Raw genomic sequence first — 23,331 nt, 5'->3', positions numbered from 1 at the left:
ATTTCATTCCATCCATCCATCCATCTATCCATCTATCTACCTATCTATGAGACCTTTCATGATGGGATTATTGTGATTTTATTATAATCAAACTACAATTCCAACTTGTATGTGTGAAATTCTGAATTGCGTGTATATGCAAATATATGCAAACCCAAATAAATTATGTAGAATTGACTGAAAACAGGCTTCAATAAAATGCATGTGTTATCTAATCAGCTGTTCATTTATAATACACTAAAACACAGGTGTCAAATCCAGTTCCTGGAGGGCCGCAGCTCTGCCCAGTTTAGCTTTAACACCTGATCAAACTAATTGAGTCCTTCTGGCTTGTTTAAAACCTACTAGTAAGTGTGTTGAAGCAGGGTTGGAACTAAACTGTGCAGAGCTGCGGCCCTGCAGGAACTGGATTTGACACGTGCACTAAAATAAAAGAAACCATTTGTTTTCATTAACATGTCTTTACTTATATGAACCATTTCACATATACGTTATTATTCAAAATGAAAAGCATTTGATTTATAAAAATACTAAAACTAATTTCATAATTTCATTCCACATTTTAGGACTTCCAATGTCATCTACTAAAGCCTATTGTGTTGGCAGCTTGCTAGGTGGTTGCTAGGCTGTTCCGAGTGGTGAGTTTTGAAGTGACATATTACATACATATTAGTGATATATTTGAAGTAATATCTAATGTGTATATTGAAAATGCTATTGTTATTATTTTATTAAGTGTGCTATATAACAAGTAATTTTCAACATTTCCAACATACAATCACTTTAAATAATAATTTAAATTATGGATATAATAGTAAATATTATTTAAGATATGGATGGATTTTAATGTGATTTTAATGTTAGAATCATAAGCAAATCTCTGGTCAAATCTGGAGTTTAAATAATTCTCCAGATTATTTTTTTTTTCTTTTGTATTTACTGTGGAGTAAGTTTTTGGGTTCATAAAATAATTAGACAAAAGTAATTTGGTAATTATTAAATTGCCTTCCAATATAAGGATAATAATGCCATCTCAATTTAGACTTTTTTAACATTACTGTTTGTTTTCAGTTTAACAGAACTTTAATACACACTCAGAGATAAAGGTACAACATTTGTTACTGGGGATAAAACCAGAGCACCAGGTGCTCACTTATGAGCCCCAACCCCAGGCCTGGGCAGGCCTTTGTCTCTTGGCTGGCCTGGGAATGCCCCAGGATCCCCCAGAGGAGCTGGAGGAAGTGTCTGGGTAGAGGGAAGTCTGAGGTTCACTCCTGAGACTGTTGCCCCCGTGACCCGGCCCCCGGAAAAACGAATAGAAATAAATGAATGAATCTTTCACTAGGGCGGTACCTTTTCAAAAGGTACACTTTTGTATCTTACATGTGGACATTAATACCTGTAGAGTACACATTTGAACCTTTAAGGTTCACTATTGTACCTTTAAGTTACTATAGTAATCATGTCCTTAAAGGTACAAACTGCAAGTCTGCACCTTAAGACAAAGAAACTAATTTGTACCATTGCAATTTGTACCTTAAATTTTGTACCTAATGTTTTGTTCCATGGAAACCAAAATCTACCTTTGGTTTTTAAAATCTGCAAAGGTAAAATCTGATCTGTAAAATCTGAAGGTACCACCACAGTGACAAGACACTTTGCAAGGTACAAATGTGTTCCTTCAAGAACTATTTAACGGCATTTTGCTATATCCAAAATGTGTCAATTTATTTTCAGTAAATATAAAACATCAAATACATTTATTAAACAATGTTTTAAAAAAGGTTATTTTTGTGTAAATGCACCTTTTCCATTTACAATAAAGAATAAAAAAATACTTTTAACATAAATCAAAAGATCGATTTTTTTTGCTAAACATTTCACAACACTTTTCACAAAAATTATTTTAAAAATACATTTTTCCATGTACAATATAATAATTTTTTCTACAATTTTCACACAATATCTTTGTAATCACTTAAAATGTAATTTAATTGACTTAACTTTAAAACAGAAATAGAATTATGCAAAAGTATTGTAATGGAATATGCACAATGTTTGATTCGTTTTCATGAACACAGGACTGTTGCCAGCTCATGTTGCTTAGTCGAAAGCAAATGGTGCAGATATCAATAATGAAAATGTATTTAGCAAGAAATGCTTATCAATTTTGTTTATTAATAATGCCTTAAATGTTTAGTTCACAATACCTTTAGTTTTGCCAGTTGTTTTATATTATAGAACTTAATTACTGTTTATGAGTTTCTTAAACATATGCTTTTAAAATGATGATTCATGTTTTAATATGGAAATTATTCATAAAATCACTTTGCCTTTACAGTAATATTTTTTATAGATATTTATTTCATAGATATTGTAATAAAGGAGTTGTCCAACTCCTAAGTACTTTTTTTATGAGAACAATTGTTTACCTTCATTTCAGTTGTACCACAAAAGGTACAGAACAGTATCATAAGAGGACTTTTCTGTACCATAAAAGATACAACTTTTACAAAGGTACAAAACTGTTCCTTAAGGAACATTATTTTTACCACCATGTACCTTTTTTCTCAGTATATGAGGTAAACTTTTGTAGTTTTCAGGTATTAATATGTACATTTAAGGACAATGCACCTTTGAAAAGGTACCACGCCGGGGCCAGATTTTGTACCTTCATTTTTAAGTGTGCAGCAGTTACACATATAATTTATGCAAAGCATCATAGGGCGTAGGGAAAAAAGTGGACAGTCTAATATATACTAAATATTAAAACAGTTATTGCAAAGTAATTTTAATAACCTAATCTGTCGACATAATGAAATTTATTCAAATACCACTGACCTCATTATTAATATAACTTTCACAGTTCTGATGCTAGTGGCACAGACATGTACTTTTCACTTTTAAATTAATAAACCACTTTGTATTCAGGAAGTAAATGGTCTGAGGCAGGAGAATCTTTATCCTTCATAAAAAATGACTGCAAGATCTTTTGTTTTGCCAGATTAGCATCTTTTTTTGTCAGGCTACCTGTTGTCTGCTGTCATTAAAATCACTATCTAGGCCACGGAGAGCTGTTTTATCTGCGGGCCTGTGGCACGTCATTTTAATTAAAGCGTGTAGTTTCAGGGAGGGGAGTCGTGGTGACGTCCATAATTAAAAATTGATCTGGGCCACTGCAGGAATGATGAAACTCCTGGGAGTAGAGAGGGACTAGGAGGAGGAACGCTTGATCGAAGTGCAAACTCAACATTTTGACAGCCTGCAGCTTTAGGTGGCTGTTTAAGCATATGGATTTCACTATAGGACTGGGTGGAAAGAAATCATTTAAAAATATGTTTTGTGCATTGTTTCTTTTTGATTGTACACTGAAGTTTAGACGTTCAGGATTGGTAAGAAACATTTTTAGGATTTTTGTATTTATATAAATATATATATATATATATATATATATATATATATATATATATATATATATATATATATATATATATATATATATATATATATATATATTTTTTTTTTTTTTTTTTTTTTTTTTTTCATGTAGTGTCATATTTTGTAATTCATATATATTAATTATTATAAATTATTGTTGGAAAATGTATGTATCAAAATGAGTAAAATAACTCTCTCTTTACAAAAATTTTAATGTCTTTAGCAATTTATTTAACTCATAAATTGGTTGAGAATATACAGTATCATGAAGACCCACTGGTCAGTTTGCTATAATAGCAATAATGGACTGCATCCAAACATCTCTGCAATGACTCAAATAACGTATTAATAAAGTCATCTGGAATGGCAAAGAACACACTCTTGCAGGATGTTCATCAGGATTATTAGGATTCATCTGCAATGCCTACTTCTTTATCTTCTCCCAGACATGCTCAATAATGTTCATATCTGGTGACTGGGCTGGCCAGTCCTGGAGCACCTTGACCCTCTTTGCTTTCAGGAACTTTAATGTGGTTTCCTGTGGGTGGTAATGTAATGGACAGCACAAATGTCTTGATACCTCAGGCTGTTGATGTTGCCATACACTCTGCAGATATCTTGCATGCCCCCCATACTAAATGTAACCCCAAACCATGAATTTTCCTTCACCAAACTTGACTGACTTCTATGAGAATTGTGGGTCCATGCGGGTTCCAATAGGTCTTGTGTAGTATTTGTGATGATTGGGATGCAGTTCAACAGATGATTCATCTGAATAATCCACCTTCTGCTACTTTTACAAACGATCAACTAGAAGTCAAGTTATTATTTTTTGCTCTGGGATTGACAAGACTTTTGTCAGGTAGTGTATTTATATATCTATATTAATCGACTTTAATGGGGAAGCACTGTGATCGTTAAATGTCTAGAATCACGTATTGTAATGTCATCAAATGATTATTGTTCTACATATGCCTGATACAATTGTCTAGTTTATAACTAGTGTTAAAATGAATTACATTAGTCTTCTGTAAATCATGTTTTGGAGAAGGTGGCCCCTGGCCCCTGAGTATATTTCTGAGCTAATTAATATACTTCAACCCGTGAGATCTCTTCGTTCTAATGATCGGCTGTATTTGCAAGTTCCACGATCATGCTTGAAATGTCGAGGTGATAGAGCTTTTTCAGTAGCAGCTCCAAGACTTTGGAATGATCTTCCACTCTCCATAAGAACTTCTCCAACTTTTGAGTCTTTTCACTTTTCACTGAGGTCACTGAATACACACTTATTTTCTTTAGCTTTTAATCATGTGTTGTAAATATGTACTTTTGGCTTCTTTTATGTTTGCATGTATTATGTGTTTTTATGTACAGCACTTTGGTACCCATTGTGGTTTGTTGAAAGCGCTCTAGAAATAAGTTGAGTAAAATATGTAAAAAAAAGATTAAAAAGTGATTCTTTTGTGATCAGTCAGACAATAAATCAATCAATCAGAATAAAAATTATGCATTCTAATGTATATAATTATTAATATCTGTTACATGTTTATTACTTTGATGCTTGTAAACCCAAACAGTAAATGCAGACTTCTAATTGGTCTAGTAAGCTAGTAGCACTACCATCAAGAATAACAATAGCATTATTGCATTACTAGATCACTGACAAGTCACTAATCTTGTGTGCATAAATACATTATTTGGATGGGGAATTGTAAACCAGCAGTAATCTAGATTACGGCCTTTAATCTACCCAGATAATGGTCTTTGGTCATGATCAGCTTGTGAAATTGCACTTCCAGAGTAACACGCAGAGAGTCGGAGATGTGAAACTGTAGGAATGGTTCAGATAAAACTGGTTCTCGCTCTTCCCCTCTGCAGACCCCGAGATGCCCTTGCTGGGAGTCATTTTAATCAGCTCATCAGTCATTCATGATGAATGAAACATTAGCCCATCTCTGCCTCCCAGATCACACATTAACCATCTGCTAATCAGGACTGATTGGGCACAACTACTCTTAAGTTCGTCCAGGGAAGCATGCAGTCATAACGTATATATGTTCACATTCAGGATACTTTCTCTCTCTCTCTCCATCACAGCAGTCATTTGTCAGGTCAGTATGTGCCCTGTGTTTGAGTTCATGAGCAACATGCACATAATCTGACTGCATCCTGAGAAAGAGCTTGCTGCTGGCTAAAGGTGCAGTATAAAGGATTGACACGTCGGGTTGAATTAGTTATTGCAGTCCAAATGTAAAATATTGCAGAGCGTTGGATAGACAATTTTGGAAATATCGACGTCTAAGGATATTACAGCTTGATGTTGTGCGGACAATACGAATATGACGTAAATTTTTGGTTCCCATACCTGACGAACAAACGTCAGTATTTGACATCAATATGATGTTGGTTCAAGATGTTGGCTAGACGTTGGATTTTGGTCACTTTCCAACACAACCTAAAATCAACCAAATATCAACGTCTACTGATATTACAGCTTGACGTTGTGTGGATGTTACCAATATGATGTCTATCAGACGTTGGATTTTGGTTGCCATATCGGACGAATAAATGTCAGTATTTGACATCAATATGACGTTGGTTTAAGATGTTGGCTAGATGTCGGATTTTAGTCACTTTCTAACACAACCTAAAATCAACCAAATTATAGCATCTAATGATATTACAACTTGACTATGTGTGGACGTTAGCAATATGACATCTATCAGACGTTGGATTTTGGTTGCCACATCTGACAAATAAATGTCAGTTTTTGACATCAATATGACATTTGATCAAGATGTTGGCTAGACATTGGATTTTGGTCGCTGCTGGGCTGATGACTCAACGCAGATGCAGGTTATCGGATGGACAACATAAGCAGGAGTGAACGTGCCTGGTGATCAAAACTTACACTTTAAGCTGTTCACTAATGTTTACGTTTGTAATATTTAGATTACTTACTAATTAAAAACAACCTCATGTGTATTTTTATAACTGAAAATCTGTGTCTGGCTGCTACTGCACTGCGAAGATCACATTTTGGCAGTGGGTGGGTTATAGAGACCAAAACAAAGACATACATTCTGACATGGAATGCACATTTTCAAAGGAGAATAACTGACTTTAGCATAGCTTTACAGTTAAAACAATATGTTCACTAAGCATGCAGAGAAGCCATTTTGAAAGGGAGAGAATGTTAATACATTCATTAGTTTGATTAAATATTATGAGGGCACATACACTTGTTCTAAATAATGAAGTGCACAGATACATAATTTATAATAATCACTATACTATTTCATATCAAAGTAAGAACTGTGAATTTTGATTTCACGGCAAATTTAAGTATGGCAATTGTACAGTTCCATACAGTATAGTGATAGTGACAGTATAGTGATTATAATATTCATCTTAAGTGATTCCATGCTCCTTTACGGTGTTATCAAGTCATTGTTACTGTTTTAAATAAACAAATAATATTGAATATATCTTATAGTGTCTTTATTTCACATAACAGATGTTTACATTTTACATATGCTCAAATCTAATTGGAACTCAAATTCCAAAGTTTTGAAACCATTGTAGTACCATAGGAATGTAAGATTGCTATAACAAGACATTAAACATTTGAATATTCATATAGCAGCTGCATGGTCTTGCACAATCTCCACAGAGGTTATAGGCTGGCCAACATGTGATCAGCGCAGGTGGTGCAGGTGCGCTCAATTATTTTGGAACAAACGGGACATCTGGGTCCAGTCAAAAATCTGCATACCTTTAGATGGCATATTTTTACCTCAATAATTCATACACCAAAGTCCCTTTGTCACTAATAACTAATGCAATGTTTTGGTGTGGAAACACAACTGTTTGATGTTTGCACTTGTAAAATGTTAACCAGTAGGAAAATTGCTTTTCTAAAGATATCTTTTTTTTTTTTTTTTTTTTCGACGAAAACAGCTTTGTAGCAGTTGCAATCACATAGCTATAGAACACAAGGGGGAACGAGATGGGCAGGTTGCAGCAACCATCTGTTTGAACAAAAAGCATATCCACCTTTTCATCCAAAGCCGTAATTTACATCTCCTGCTTTTAAAGCACACATGATCCGATCTAATTAAGATTTGAGGGAAGCTCTGGACTTTGCTTTTGTGTAGCTGTGAAGTGGATAATTGCTCTGTTTCTTTAAAAGCATCTGCTGGGGGCCCCGGTGAAAATAAAACCCTGAACATTTCAGTGCTGGTTTAATATTCATTAAGAAAGCAATTAGCAGATTGCTAAGAGTAAAACCTTTCTGCCTCTGGTATTAGCAGAACACCCATTCGTTCCTGTGTTGGCTGGCAACTAATTAAACATAACAACGTAGCTTACTTAACTTCATTTTTACAGACGCATAAAAGTAGTCCAGGTGGTGTTTTTGTCTTTTTATTATATATATTTTTATAGTAACTGGGGTTCTCCCAAACAAGTGTAGCCGGCAACGATTGGTCAATGTTGCTGGGGGCATTACTGGCACTACTTATTATTTTTTTATACAGTATAATAATAATAATAATAATAATTTTTCATTTCGTTTACATCTGATTTTTCTAGTGATTGTAAATATTTTGATTCTTCTTTTATTTATTTGTACTTCAGTTTTAATTGTAGTACTAAATTTGACTTAATTTTAGTTTGTTTTACTCAATTCTTAATAAGTTGCCAAACTATATTTGTTTCATGCATTTTATTGTTTTATTATTATTATTATTATTATTATTATTATTATTATTATTATTATTATTATTATTATTATTATCATCTTTGAAATATTTTTATTTAACATTGTTTTCCCATAGCAAATTCATTCATTCATTCATTCATTCATTCATTCATTCATTCATTCGTTCATTCATTCATTCGTTCATTCGTTCGTTCATTCATTCATTCATTTTATTCAATTTATTAAAGGTACATTAAATTAGTCTATTTAGACTTTAAACCTCTCACAGCTTGAAAATAGTATGTCGTAGTTTTATTTATTTATTTTATTTTATTTTTTGAGCAGTACTTTGTACTTTAACTTCTTTATTGTTTTGGCACAGTACTTATACTTGTAATTATTTTAACAATAATACAACACTTTTACCTGTGTACACATATTTAGTACTCTTTCCAACTTTTTGATTCAAGAAACCTCAATGTTGTATCAGGAGCCATGGGTATTCATTTTTACTTCTAGCATATGCTTTTTACATATCTTGTGGCGCTGACCAGCATTTAATGAATAAAAGGCGATGGTTTCAGCTAAAAATCTTCTTATACTGAAGGGAAAAAAGAATAACTGAAATCTTGACTAAGGCCCAATCCCAATTCTACCCCTTAGCCCTGCCCCTTACCCCTACACCTTGTTTTGTGCATTCCCTCGAAGGGGTAGGGGTGTCCCAATTCTCTTTAGCTTGAAGGCGTAGGGCTAAGGGGAAGGGGTAGATATGTAAAGGGAGCAATCGGTAAGTAAAGCACGAAAGATCAGGGGGAGCAGCATAGTGCGCAGCAAGCCAAAGTCACAGTGGCAGGCCAGATTGACCGTCAGGCCACCGGAAAATGTGCTCGGGAAATGTGCCCGGTGCTCCCTATGGCCAGTCCACCCCTGGCAGTCGCCATCGTCGATCTCATATGAAGCAAGAGATTGTGATGACATATGATGGCGTATGCAGGGGCTCTAGTGGTGTCCCATTTCTTAGGGGTAAATTTTGAAGCCCTTTCCCTTCTCACTCTGTTTCAAGGGCCAAGGGAAGAGGTAGAGGTACAAAAATAAAAATTGGGATTGGGCCTAATTCTCGGGGTCCTAAAAAGCAATAAAAAGTTTTACATTTTTATATATCTTCCATTCATACAAAGACTATTTACAGATGTAAGGGTGAGTAGACATAATATTTATAAACAGACATGAAACTTAAGGTTTTATAACAGAAATGCATTACGCTGAATAGAAGTTATAATCAATAAATTTGGACCAAAAGCCAATAAATACTGTGTATAGTTTTGATTATTTAGTTGCCTCCACAGTAAGTATACTTTTAACAATGTTAAACTTGTCATAAAAAAATAGTTTATACAACTAGTGTTTTCTTGTTTTGACACATTAAAGTATGTCGCTAAGAAATAACTGCATTTGACTTTTTTTTTGTGGCAAGCAAAAAAAAATTAACTCCATTTGCCCAACTGGGCCAATAGAAATGTTCATTAGTGTTTAGCCTTGTATGTCTAAAATTTCATTCATAGTGGTCTTAAAATGTTCTTAAGTCTTAAATTTGACTTGAAACCTGCAGAAACCCTGTGTAATAAATGTTAGAATGAGTAATGTAGGATATCTATTATCTAGTGCAGTGTTTCTCAACCATGTTCCTTTTGGACCACCAATACTGAATGTTTTAGTTGTCACAATTGTCTGTCACACGTATTACAGGTCTTTTAGTCTCTGCTAATGAACTGATGGTCTGAATGAGGTGTGTTTGGTAAAAGAGATATGGAAATGTGCAAAGCTGGTGGTCCTCCTGGATCGTGGTTGAGAAACACTGATCTAGTGTGCTCCAAAACAGTGACAAAATTTGTGTCCAGAAGATATAAAGCTGATATTGTATAAACACGCAAAACTTGCAGTTTGTCACTTCCACCTAAAAGCGTCATCTTTTTTTTTTCACATCACCACATGCTCATAAAATCTTGACCAATCAAATGCACTCTAGTATTTGACTAGCCCAGCCCTTTCACAACGCTTCTCATTTGCTTTTGATTTGATATGCTTATGAGCTCAATCACTCTCACTGGCAGAGCTGTGAAAAACAAATACGCTATTGGCTGCTTTTTTTTATTGGGAGGAGCTACTCTATATCCAACCCTTTCATCGTTATTTCAGGTAAGATTACATCAAACAGCGAATTTAAAAAAAGCACATTTCAAAGCATTTTAACAAGACCATTTAATTCCACTGCTATTTTTGACTCGTACTTCAACTACATGTACAATAGCTGTGATCATGACTGAATCAAATCACACATCCTACTTTAATGAATCTAAACATAGTTTGGCAAATTAATCCGGTAGTAAGAATGCTTATTGGTTTTCAGTAGAATTACAAGATGGAAAGGAAGCAGAACACAAAACAACATTTTGGCTGTTAAACAACAAAGTGCTCAGTCTCTGATTTATGAGGAGCTGCTTTTAACCACTTTTACCGTGCGCTACGCGGATAAGCTTATTTTCTGCAGTCTTACACAAGGCTTTCTTAAGGATCTTTATTTAAGGCACACAGCTGGGCTCTTTTCTTTTTCAAAATATAACTCTCCGAGAATAAAAGTATCAACCTCAGAAGATGAGCTTTATAGACAAAGCCAGGCACACGCTGCTGCTCAAAGCATTCTTTTGCCACAATGGAATATTGTGACTGAACTTAATTTGTGCTCGCTGATAGATGTGAATGTGCTCTTCCCAACAGACACCTCTATGAGCAAGGCCACTAAATCAATCTCTTCTTGACGCTTTCAATGACAATTAAGCCACAATTTCATTATTCTTCCAGCAGGTTTAATTAATTTCCTGTATACGTTAGCTTAAGGCTGTATTAGCACTAAATGCTGTATTACACTGAATGGTAACATTGAAAGGAACTTGGCTTACTTAGATAAAAGCCCACTTAAATGTGCGTTGAGTGTGTTTTGTTCTTGATATACAGAACATTTTCTATACAATGTTGTTGTATGTTATTCTGACATCTGTTGACTGGATACGGGTTTCTGCAGTCACGTCAAAGTAATTTTTTTTTTGCTACCCATCTATAGCTCTGTCCATCCATCTGTACAGTACTTATGTCTGTCCATCCATCCATCCATCCATCCATCCATCCAACCATCTATAAATTTGGCCACCCAATTAGCTATCTATCCATCATTTTTTTTCTCTTAATCCATCCATCCATACATGCAAACACCCATTCATATATCCATCCATCTATCCATCATCCACCCATTTAGCTATACCTGTCCAGTCATCCATCCACACATATGCATCTATTTTTTTCTAAACCATCCATCTATTCATTTGTCCACCCAATTAGCTATATCTGTCCACCTATCTATCTGTCTATTTTTCTCTAAATCCCTCCCTCCATCCATCCATGCATACACACATGTATACATCCATTCAAATGTCCATCGAGCCATCCGTTGATTCATCCATCCATCCATCAATCTTTTCATCCACCCAATTAGCTATACCTGTCCACCTATCTATCCATCTATTTTTCTCTAAATCCCTCCATCCATCCATGCATGCATCCATACATGTATACATCCATTCATATATCCATTGATCCATCCATCCATCCATCCATCCATCTATTCATTTGTCCACCCAATTAGCTATACCTCTCCACCTATTTATCCATCTATTTTGTTCTCTACATGCATCCAATCATACATGCGAACACTCATTCATATATCCATCCATACATCTATTCATTTGTCCACCCAATTAGCTATACCTGTTCACCTAACTGTCTATATATTTTTTTTCTCTAAATTCATCCATCCATCCATACATACTTACAATTAGCTCTATTTTGGTATCTATACATAATTCTGTCCATCTGTCTTTTCACCAGTCCATCCATCCATGCATTTCCTTCTATCCATTCACTCTTGCAGCCGATTATATAAACAAGTACACCTATCTATCCCTCTTTTTTTAAATCTATCCATCCATTCATATACACATACATACAATTTGATCTGTTTTGGTCCATATGTTTATTCAGCCATTTGTCCATTCATTTTTTTTGTCCGTTCATCCATTCAGCTGTTTGTTCATCCAATTAACTAAATATATCTACCTCTCTACCCATCTATTAGGTCTGTTGATCCATCCAACCATCCATCCAATGAGTTACATGATGTCCACAAATCTATTCATCTATTTTCTCTAAATAAATCCAGTTACATGTCCACCTATCAATCCATCCATCCATATACTTTTCTCTAAATTCATCTATTCATACAGTATATGCATCCATCCATGCATGCATACACCCATTGATTTATCCATCCATCCAAACACACATACCTAAATTAGCTCTATGTTTTGGTACCTATACATCATTCTGTCCATCTGTCGATTCATCAGTCCACCCATGTATACATTCATCTATCCATCCATCCATCCATCCACCACATCATCCGTCCATCCATCCACCCACCCACCCACCCACCCATCCATCCATCCATCCATCCATCCATCCATCCATCCATCTATCCATCCATCCATCCATCCATCCATCCCTGTCCTACTATCTATTCATTCTTCCATCCAATTATATATACATGTTCACCTAACTATCCCTCTCTTTTTCTCTAAATCTATCCATCTATTCATAAATACATACCTACAATTAGATCTGCTTTGGTCCATATGTTTATCCACCCATGTGTCCATTCATTTGTTCGTCCATCCGTCCATTCATCCAGCCATTTGTCCATCCAATTATACACATCTACCTCTCTATCTATCTATTGTTCTCCCTTTTCAAAGTGACTCTAAATTTGTTTATCCATCCATCCATCCATTGAGTATTTTGTCCATCTAATTAATTATACACAGCTACCTCTCTATCCATTTATTGTTCACTAAATCTGTCTATCCATCCATCCATCCATCCATCCATCCATCTTCGTGCTGTTATTTGATTGTAATTAATTATGGGACCCCATTGAAAATGAATTGGTACCTCTCAGAAAGGTTATCCTAATGAATGAATAAATAAATAAATAAATAAGACCTGTTTTGGTCCATATGTCCATCCATCCAGCCATTTGCCCATTCATTTGTCCATCCGTCCATCCATTCAGCCATTTTCCATCCGATTAACTATATAAATGATTAACTACGGGGCAGCACGGTGGTGCAGTGGGTAGCACAATAACCTCACAGCAAGAAGGTCACTGGTTCGAGACTGGTTCAGTTGGCATTTCTGTGTGGAGATTGCATGTGCTCCCCGTGTTGTCATGGGTTTCCTCTGGGTGCTCCGGCTTCCCCCACAGTCCACAGGTAAATTGAATAAGCTATGTGAATGTGTGCAAGAGTGTGTGGGTGTTTCCCAGTGTTGGCTTCCAGCTGGAAGGGCATCCACTGCGTAAAACGTGCTGGATAAGTTGGCAGTTCATTCCACTGTGGCGACCCCAGATTAATAAAGGGATTAAACCGAAAAGAAAATGAATTAATAATCAACTACCTCTCAATCCATTTATTTTTTCTCTATGTCTGCTGATCCATCCATTCATCCATCCAATTAAATATACATGTCCACCTCTCTATTCATTTATTTTTTTCCCTAAGTTCATCCATCCATCCATCAAATTATTTACATGTCCACTAATCTATTTATCTATTTTCTTTAAATAAATCCAGTTCTCCATCCATCCACCCATCCATCCATCCATTCATCCATCCATCCACCCATACATGTAATCCACTCATGTAATCCACCCATCCACCCTGTGGGTCTGTCATTGAGACATTCATAGTCTGTCAATACCAGCTTAATTTTTTATGTGCTTTCTATTTCACTTTCAGTTGCTATTCAATGCCAAATCAAGAAATTATTTGAAATTTTAAAAGCAACATTTCAGTTTTGAATGATGCACAACCCTTGAAAACGCATGCATTTACTGAGATGCAGCACATTACAGGAAATCAGATACCTGGCTCTGCTCACCTTTTCATCATTTTTGTATTCATAATAGCACACATACAGTACAGTCTTTCATTTAGATGCATAAAGAAATGGGTTCAGAGAGTTCTTGTCCCCTCCAGCTGTCCTCTAGTGTGAAAAGAAAGCATAAACCTATTTTGATATGTCCCTCGCTATTCCTCTATCCTTTTGGAGAGGCTGTCCAAGGTGTTATTCCGAGCTGTCAGTGGTACATTGACTTTCCGTGGCATCCTGTCAGAAGGATGTGTGGTCAGAATCATCACTGATAATAGTTCATTCTCAGATCCACCTTTTATAGATTGTTAGCTGTTAATGTAAAGTAAATGTATTTACTTCTCACATGACTTTTGCTTTAATAGAGGTATAATCTATATGCAAGCCATAGAAAAACCTATTGACATGCTTATGCAGTCAGAGGGAGCAGCATTATGTAGATTTGGTTAAAAGGTCACAAGAGAAAAGAAAAAGCTTTAGCAGAAGTGACTGGATGCCTGTTTTAGAATCAATCGCTGTGCTTTAATGCGCATGAGGTTTGGCAAGCAGAACTTCTCCTTGGGATGACCTAGTTTCCCAGAGTTTTACAGTAATTCACGCTTAAAGAGATAGCTCACCTCAAAACGAAGACTTGTTTAACTTTCTCATCCTTATTGTGTTCCTATGAACCTTTAGCTTCCACTGAAAACCAAAAAGGAAATATCTGAATATTTTACAACAACGAAAGGCAGCAAAAATGCCCTATATAACATCTGCAATTAAAATAGAACAACAAAGAAATAAAAAAGTGGTCTTCTGATCTTCCTGTGAAACTTGTAGAAGCAAGTTTTTTATTTGGTTGTGTTTTGAGAAGGATTTTTTTAAAATGCTACATTATTTTCAAAACCAACATAACATTACACTTTTTTTAGTGGCCAGATTCTAGGGTTGTCTTGGTACTGGAATTCGGTACCAATCAGTACTGAAATTGAAAAAAACGTCAATTTCTTGCAAACATTCCAGTGTCCCTGTGTTTGTAGTTACACTCAGGCTCCATTTACACAAATACATTTTAGTTTTAAAATGCCATTTTAGAATGAAAATGATCCACATCCACACTGGCGTTTTATCTAGCGCTTCTGAAAAGCTCTCCGTCCAACGCACCACATGACCACACACACTCTGGCATGAGCTGAAAACTGCTTAAGCGTATTCTCACGCTTAAGCTCCAGCCGCTGGATCTCATCTCTCTGTAGTTGTTAAATGTGATGTATAATTAATATTGTGTAGTAAACCTATATCTATACCTATTAATTTATGTAACCACATACACAGATTCCGCATGTTTTACCAATAGCTTGCCTTTATTTCCTATATAGTATAAACATATTGTATTTCACTGTGCATTTCCTCTGATAATCTTTACGGTGTGCATACAGCCTGACATTAAGAATGTCACACAATGAGCCTAATGTTTCAATTTTTTAAGTCAAAATTAAAGGAGGCAGTTATTAGGCTCCGTTTTGTTATAAATTTGCATACAGGGAAGGTAGGATTGGGCGATGTCGACCAATTTGGCATTGTACGATGTCTAATGTGAAACATTGCGACAGACGATGGTATCGTCATCATAGGCGGCAGTGAATTAATTGTTTATAAATGATTAATTAATTCATAATGAATTAATTATTCGTAGCCTACCGTTTCAACTACCTGACCCGCATGGTCTTAGTTTTACCCATAACCAATAATGTTATAATGGCGTCGACAAACTTGGTTGATAAAAAAGGTGCACAACCAACAGTATCTGAGGTTTTCGCTAAAATTACTAAGTACAAGCTTATGAGCGAAACATTGGACCCGCTGTCTAGAGCGCATGACAGTGTACGCCAGAGTGGATGTGGATCATTTTCGTTCTAAAATGCCATTTTAAAACGAAGACGTATTTGTGTAAACGGGGCCTAAATGTGTATTTTTTTGCAAGCGTATTCGCGACAGGGGCGGGGTGGAGGATCGCAATGCCGGCTCAGCATCATGGTGTCTATCGGCTATCGGCGATGGATGATGGCATCATCTATCGCCCCAACCCTACAGTGAAGATGACATTTTTGGTGCCTGTTATGTTTAATTTGTTTAAAAAAAATTTAATTAAAGAGATATTGCTTTATGTCATGTTTTTATTTTATTGTATGATTGACATAATAAAAGTACACTGCCGTATATTGAGAAAAAGCCCCAATCATGTTATCCCCCATCCACGCTGACGAGGAGCAACAGCATTTAACATGAAAACGGCCTCTTCAGCATTTTCAAAATGCTCCATTTATGGGGTAGTGTGGACGGAAGGCATAATCAAAGCAAAACTTATGCTAGTTCGTTGAGTTCGGTGAACTGATAACCTTCACAACCAATCGCAGTCATTTCTGTTGAGCATGTGAACACAATGGCAAATCAGCTGTGTTTAAAAACGTGCTCAACAGTGCTCAAATGTTAGCGGGAAATGGATGTTTTTTAAATGTCAGTATCGATTTTTACCGAATTCCAGTATTGTGACAACCCTACCATGTTCGGACAATGTTTTAAAGCAACTCTCTGTACATTTTCTACTTTGAAAGTGTCTTCAATCATACAGAGAGCATCAGAGTACTATGCTGGGCATATGTTGGATGTGTGTGATATATTCAAACAAATTCAAGTCTTTTGATGTTATATGTCAGCTTGGTATAACAACAATTTTTTAATTGCCATCTTCCTTCACTAGAGCCTCTGATCAAATAAAACAAAGCACCTTGATCGCTGTGCCAAGTTCCTTCATTTGTGATGCACTAAAAGGTTGAGAATTTAAATAAATAGAAACTTTATTTTACATACACCATGCATAGATGAACATCTTTTCTAACAATAGCTCATATTTTTATTGTTAATTAATTTATTGTTTCTTTAAAAAAAAATGTATCTTGCCTTTTTTTTTTCTTTAAAACCACATGTGCCAAAAATATTCTTGTATCCTTGACCCAACGGTACATCTACCAGCATGAATGATTCATACAGCCAAAGTAGCTTCAAGCATTCAGTTTCTTTCCTTCCAGGAAATGTGTTCGCTTTTATGGCCATGCATTTCACTGTAGCATTTTGCCCAAGGTTGTGAGATGGATGCTAATTCACGGCCGTCCCCAGCACCCAGACTAATTAAACACACCAAACAGCTGCGAATGAAGAGATATCACATTGGGTGTGGAATCTAAACATTAGCAAAGACAAATTAGCCTGGTTTGTTTCCACTTCTCCCAGTGCTTTCTCTCTTTCACGTCAAAAAGAATCAACTGTTTGTCTGACCATAAAGTCATCTTCTCTGATATATCTGTCTGCCTTCATGAATGGGATTTCTGAGGCTCAAAAGAATGCTGCGCATAAACACTTTGAATTTTGGATATCCCACTGCTTTAGAGACTGCTTTGGGAATACAAGGCCCATAAACAGTGCGACTTCTGACAGATGAAGGAAAGATTTTCTCTTTTATCGTGACAAAGGCATCCTGCGGTGCACTACAGCTGAGGTTTCTGCAGTCGTATTTTTTGTTATTCTGAAACCAGAAGCATACGGCAGGTCCATGGAGATGAAGGCCATTGATTGTTCCATTAAACAATACAATAAATAAACAGCAGCAATATTTAGCATGAGTCTCAGCAATAAAATCAATATAGACTGGTACTTAACAATATGAACAACGCATCACTGTAATAAATTTCACATTGGTGAAGCCTAGATACAGTGCACAGCATATATAAACACATCCCCTTTAAAAATAATGTGTTTATCCATTTCTTAGTGAATATGGACAATATATTTTGGTGCATTTAAATAGAACAGTTTTATTAAACCGATATTTTCATTATAATAAGAGATTGGTCACCTAAGATCTTTAGGAATAGAAAGGTAAAACAATAATTTGTTCTAGATGTGGGTTTAGTACTGACTAATCTGATGTATATACACAAATATGTTATTGTATTACATCCTATAGAAAGTATGATTAATAGAGAGATCTGTAAGGGGTGCTCATTTATGCTGGACACTGTATGTCATTGGATATGCAATTTCACCACAAAACTTTGCTACAACAGATCGCCTACTATAACTTTTCAATTCTCATAGTAAGGAGGCATCTTACCTGTACACCAAGGTGTCATCTACTGAGCTGTTGTACTGAATCTGATACATCCTGATTCCAGGGAAGTGTTGTTGCGAAGGCCACCTGATGAGTGCAGAATTTGCGGTAAGCTCAGCAAGTACCACTTTCCTCTCCTGAGACCTAGTCTCATTGCTGACGGATGAAGTCGACTTAGCAGAGGTTAATATATCAGATGGTCCTGGATCAGGTTCTCGTATCCGGTTAGTGCTGTTAGCTAAGTGTGGCAGAGGGCTGACCACCAACTCCACTGTGCCTGTAGACTCCCCTGCGGCATTAGATGCGATGCAAGTGAAGACTCCTGTATCCTTTAGAGAAGTGATGTTGATCTCTAAGCTCCCATTGCTGAAGCTTAAAGTACGAGAAGTGTTAGCAATTAGTCGGCCTTCTGGGGAGATCCAGTGAACGTCCGGGTCTGGGTCCCCATTAGCCTTGCATTTCAGGCTAGTCGGCTGGCCCTCCATAGCAAAGGTTTTTGGAGATTTCCTTGTAATCACAGGAGGATCGCAGATAAACTCCTCTTCTGGGATAGTCCAGAAGTACTTCGCTGTGAGATCAGAAGGGGATGCGCAAGTTTCCAAGTCATCCTCTCGCGTCAATCTCCTTAGCCAGAGTAGCTCACAGTTACAATGTAGAGGGTTTCCACCAAAACTTAGGACAAGGGAAGAAAGGGGTGACCCCTTTGACTTGGCATAAACTGGTATCCTAAGGAACAAGGGGTCTGGGGGGATTTTCTTCAGCTTGTTGGATGTCATATCCAATCGGGCTAGTTTGTGTAGATTCGAGAAAACTCCTAGAGGTACGTGCTCTATAAGGTTATGGTCCATATTAAGAGTGTTCACATTGGTGAGGCGTCCTATAGTATCCCAAGGGATGTCCACAAGATTATTATATGAAAGATCCAAGTCCTCGAGAGTCCCCAAAAAGTCGTCAAATGCATGTGGAGAGATGTTGTGCAGTTGATTGTTGGCAAGGATAAGGTGCCGTAGGTTGGTGAGTCCTCGGAAGTGGTCATCCGTGATGACACTCAGCCGGTTGCTGTCCAGGTGAAGCGCACGTAACCGCTTAAGATCAGCAAAAGTATAAGGCATAATCTGGCTGATGGTATTGCGAGAGAGAGTCAAGTGCAGGAGACTGGTCATATTTGCGAAATCCCTTCTTTTTACCGCTGTGATAAAGTTCTCAGTGAGACGCAGCTCCACTGTGCGGCGGTCGATGACTGTTGGCACAAAAAGCAAGCCGGTCTTGGCACATAGGATAGCTAGAGATGGCGACAGGTTCTGGCACATGCAACGCTTGGGGCACAGCTGCCCTGACGCAGACACAGCCAGTACCAGCAGGGAGAAGATCAGCCACTCCATCTCTCAGGGCAACTGCAAGATAAGCAAACACAGATGTAAACTTGAACATTCAAAGCCAATGGCATTATAAAATACACTGTCACTGTATTGGACAAACAGCCCTAAACAACAACATGATGTTGACAGTGGCCTAGAGTCGGTGGACTGCAGTTTGTAAAGTATTCTGTAAAGTCACTACTGGTCACCAGTTTCAACTTTCATAATCTGTTTGGCCTCTAGCTGATTCCAAGGTTCTTTTAATAAAAGAAGCGTCCTTTGTATCTTTGTCAGATATTTCAGTATGTGTATCGATTGTAAACAAATATCAATGAGTTTTGCATAAAAATAATTCTTATATTTGAGATCTCTCTCGACAGATATAAAATATTGATGCAATGCTATTATTTTAACATGCTGCAGTTTTTTCTAATGCATTATAAAGATTTCAGAGATACACACCAGCTGTTGTTAACTTTGATTCATTTTAAAGTATTTTACTACAATGTGTTTTGGCTGTGGCCAAATTGCCTGCAAACAAATTTAGTCTAGTCAAATTATTTCAAAACTTTCTTAAATGTTTCTCCACAGACTATGGGCAAAACAGAATACAATAGACATCAGAAACAACGCTACATATGTGGATTTCAACCGCATTTCTAAAACAGTGTTTTAGAAGATTATTTCTGTCACTGTGTATCACAATTTACTAGACACTGATGTCGAAAGTAAAAATCCTCGTGCAAAGGTAAAGGCAGAAAATGACTGTTCCATGTTATGGCTACACAGTAATGTAGGATCAACTCATTATAAGGAAGATTGTGTGGGGATGATGTAAGGTGGCAGAAATATGTAACCTCTTGAAACCGCATTAAATATCCTAGTCCACACTGCAACAATACAAATACTGCATGTTTTCCAACATAAAAAAACGCATTTCTCTGAGTGCCAGCACAGATTTTAGAAGAAAAATAAGAGACATATACAACAATTGACATGCATTCAATTAAGTTTTCTAATTTTGCAGATAGCATTAGTTATGTACTGCCTGTCCTTTATTAATATAGATGGACAGAGAATACAATAGAGATCAATCATGGTGTATTTTAAATGATACAGAAACCAATCTGTCCTGCTAAAACAAAGCTGTGGGGAAGTCTTTGTTTTGCTGAGATGCCTCTGACAAACTCTTTCATAGATTGATAGCTGTTATTGTGTGGTTATGCTATGACACTGTAAAGCTGCCTCTCTTGTTGACAGTATTTATGACATATTTTTGCTGCTACGGCTGTTGACTTTGCAGCATAATGGTCTGTATGAAATTGATTATAGGTCATTAAATGTTTCTTAATGTGTGATTTCAACTTGAATATTTGTATTATTACTTTTCTACGCTGTTAAAAATCAGACAAATGTGATGGGGAGAACTGATTGTATTTATAAATAAGTAAATACATCAAAAACTAAATATTACGCATGCAGTGAAATAGATGCACTAGGCTGAAATCTGAAACCGAAAATGCCGAAACCGAAAATTATTTTTCTGAATAATGTAAAGTAATTTTGTTAGACGTTTTAATTGTAACTGAATAACTTAAACTTAAATAACTTAAATTAAACACTGATAAAAAAAAAAAATAATAATAAAAAAAAACACAAGCCAGTAAAATAAAATTTTATTGACAGTGAAGTAGTCGAGAGGCATCATTTTACCTGCTAAAAAAGTTTTATAATTTTATCATGAACCAGTATTATATTTTAGAGTATTATATTTAAGACAAGTCTTGTCGTCATGTTATTTTTGAGCAGAATTTGTCTGGTGTGCATGTTCAGTTCATGATCTTTGACTTATGCAAGCTAGTTGATAGTTGATGGATGGTGGGCAACAAACCTCTCTTGCAAAGCACAAGCCATTGAAAGTAATGGGTTTCAAATCATAATGCTTTCTGTGTCTGATTTGAAAGACACCTTAGACCACATTGGGATTATAGTTGGAGGGAGAGTGAAACCAATGTGATGAACACTGCTACAGAGCAGCGTGATGTAGGATAGTATTTGTTAGCTTTTTTTGGCTTAAATTTTCAAAAACAAAAAATCTATTTTTTTATTTGACAGTTTTTGATGGCTGCACATTCAATGAATCCCTACTAGATAGTGATTGGTTGGTTGATTTGGTTGGTCGGTTGGATTGATTGATTCATTGATTGATTGATTGATTGATTGATTGATTGATTGGTTGGTTGGTTGGTTGGTTGGTTGGTTGGTTGGTTGGTTGGTTGGTTGGTTGATTTGGTTGTTTGTTTAGTTGATTGGATTGAGTGATTGGTTGGTTGGTTTGTATTAGTAAATTGATTTGTTGGTTGGTTGGTTGTTTTTGGTTGTTTAGTTGATTGCATCAAGTGATTGGTTGGTTGGTTTGTTCGATTGGTTGGTTGGTTGGTTGGTTGGTTGGTTGGTTAGTTGATTTGGTTGGTTGGTTGGTTGGTTGGGTTGGTTGGTTGGATGGTTGGTTGGTTTGATTGATTGATTGATTGGTTGGTTGGTTGGTTGGTTGGTATGTCTGAATGATTTTATTAATTTATTTGGTTGGTTGGTTGGTTGATTGGAATGCGTGATTGGTTGGTTGGTTGTTTGATTGGTTGGTTGGTTTAATTGATTGGTTGGTTTTGATTGATTGATTGATTGATTGATTGATTGATTGGTTGGTTGGTTGGTTGGTTGGTTGGTTGGTTGGTTGGTTGATTTGATTGATTGATTGGTTGGTTGGTTGGTTGGTTGGTTGGTTGGTTGGTTGGTTGGTTGATTGATTGGTTTGACTTAATTAATTTGATTTTATTAATTTGGTTGGTTGGTTGACATATTGGTTGATTGATTTGATTGATTGGTTAGTTGGCTGGGTTGATTTTATTGATTGATTTGGTTGGTTGGTTGGTTGGTATCTCTTGTTGGTTAGTTGATTGGATTGAGTGATTGGTTGTTTGTTTGATTGGTTGTTTGTTTGATTGATTGATTGATTGGTTGATTGATTGATTGATTGATTGATTGATTGGTTGGTTGGTTGGTTGGTTGGTTGGTTGGAAAGAAAATGGCAAATATAGAGGAAAATTATGAATTTTGGCATCCAGTTCAGTGTTTGCTTTTCTGTGCCACTGCTGTCACCAAACAGTGTGCTGTTCTTTGTACTTCATTACTGAGGCATCTGTATTTCACTGATGACAGTTTGACATGATTTTGGATTGTTCTTCAAAGCTCATTTTGTCATTGTAGTGTTATCAACCGGTATTTAAGCTCAGATAGGAAGCTGGTCTATTTGACTACCAGGACTCACTTGTGGCTTCATAAACAGTATATGGTAAAATAGAAGTTTTCTTGCTTCTTTATAAGTAACTTGTAAGCAGCTATGTGTCAACTACTACTATTATGATGTTAGCAAAATATTGGTAGATTATTTGTTTAGGGTTAACAGACATGACATGAACAAAGTGATATGAAATAGAAAAAAATATTAAAAGTCAACAGGGGACTAAAGTGGGGGGAAATAAATTAATCAAGTGTTAATCTTATTCAGCAAGAGTAATCAATGTGTGATCAAAACTACTAGAATCGCCATACCATGTAAAACAATTAAAGACAAAGTCAAGACAAGTATT

General features: G+C 36.2%; 1 protein-coding gene across 1 annotated transcript in view; it reads right to left on the bottom strand.

Annotated features, from left to right (window-relative positions):
* Positions 1–23,331, bottom strand: part of zgc:172282 (leucine-rich repeat and fibronectin type III domain-containing protein 1-like protein) — a 259,195-nt gene that overhangs the window by 81,205 nt on the left and 154,659 nt on the right. Inside the window, exon 3 of the mRNA XM_056474370.1 lies at positions 18,327–19,717. Coding sequence (XP_056330345.1) covers positions 18,327–19,705 — 1,379 coding nt within the window. The 5' untranslated portion in view covers positions 19,706–19,717. The remainder of the gene's footprint in view (positions 1–18,326; positions 19,718–23,331) is intronic.

This window comes from Danio aesculapii, chromosome 15, assembly GCF_903798145.1.
Source record: "Danio aesculapii chromosome 15, fDanAes4.1, whole genome shotgun sequence".
In the NCBI taxonomy this organism is placed as follows: domain Eukaryota; kingdom Metazoa; phylum Chordata; class Actinopteri; order Cypriniformes; family Danionidae; genus Danio; species Danio aesculapii.
This window is presented reverse-complemented; position numbering and strand designations above follow the sequence as displayed.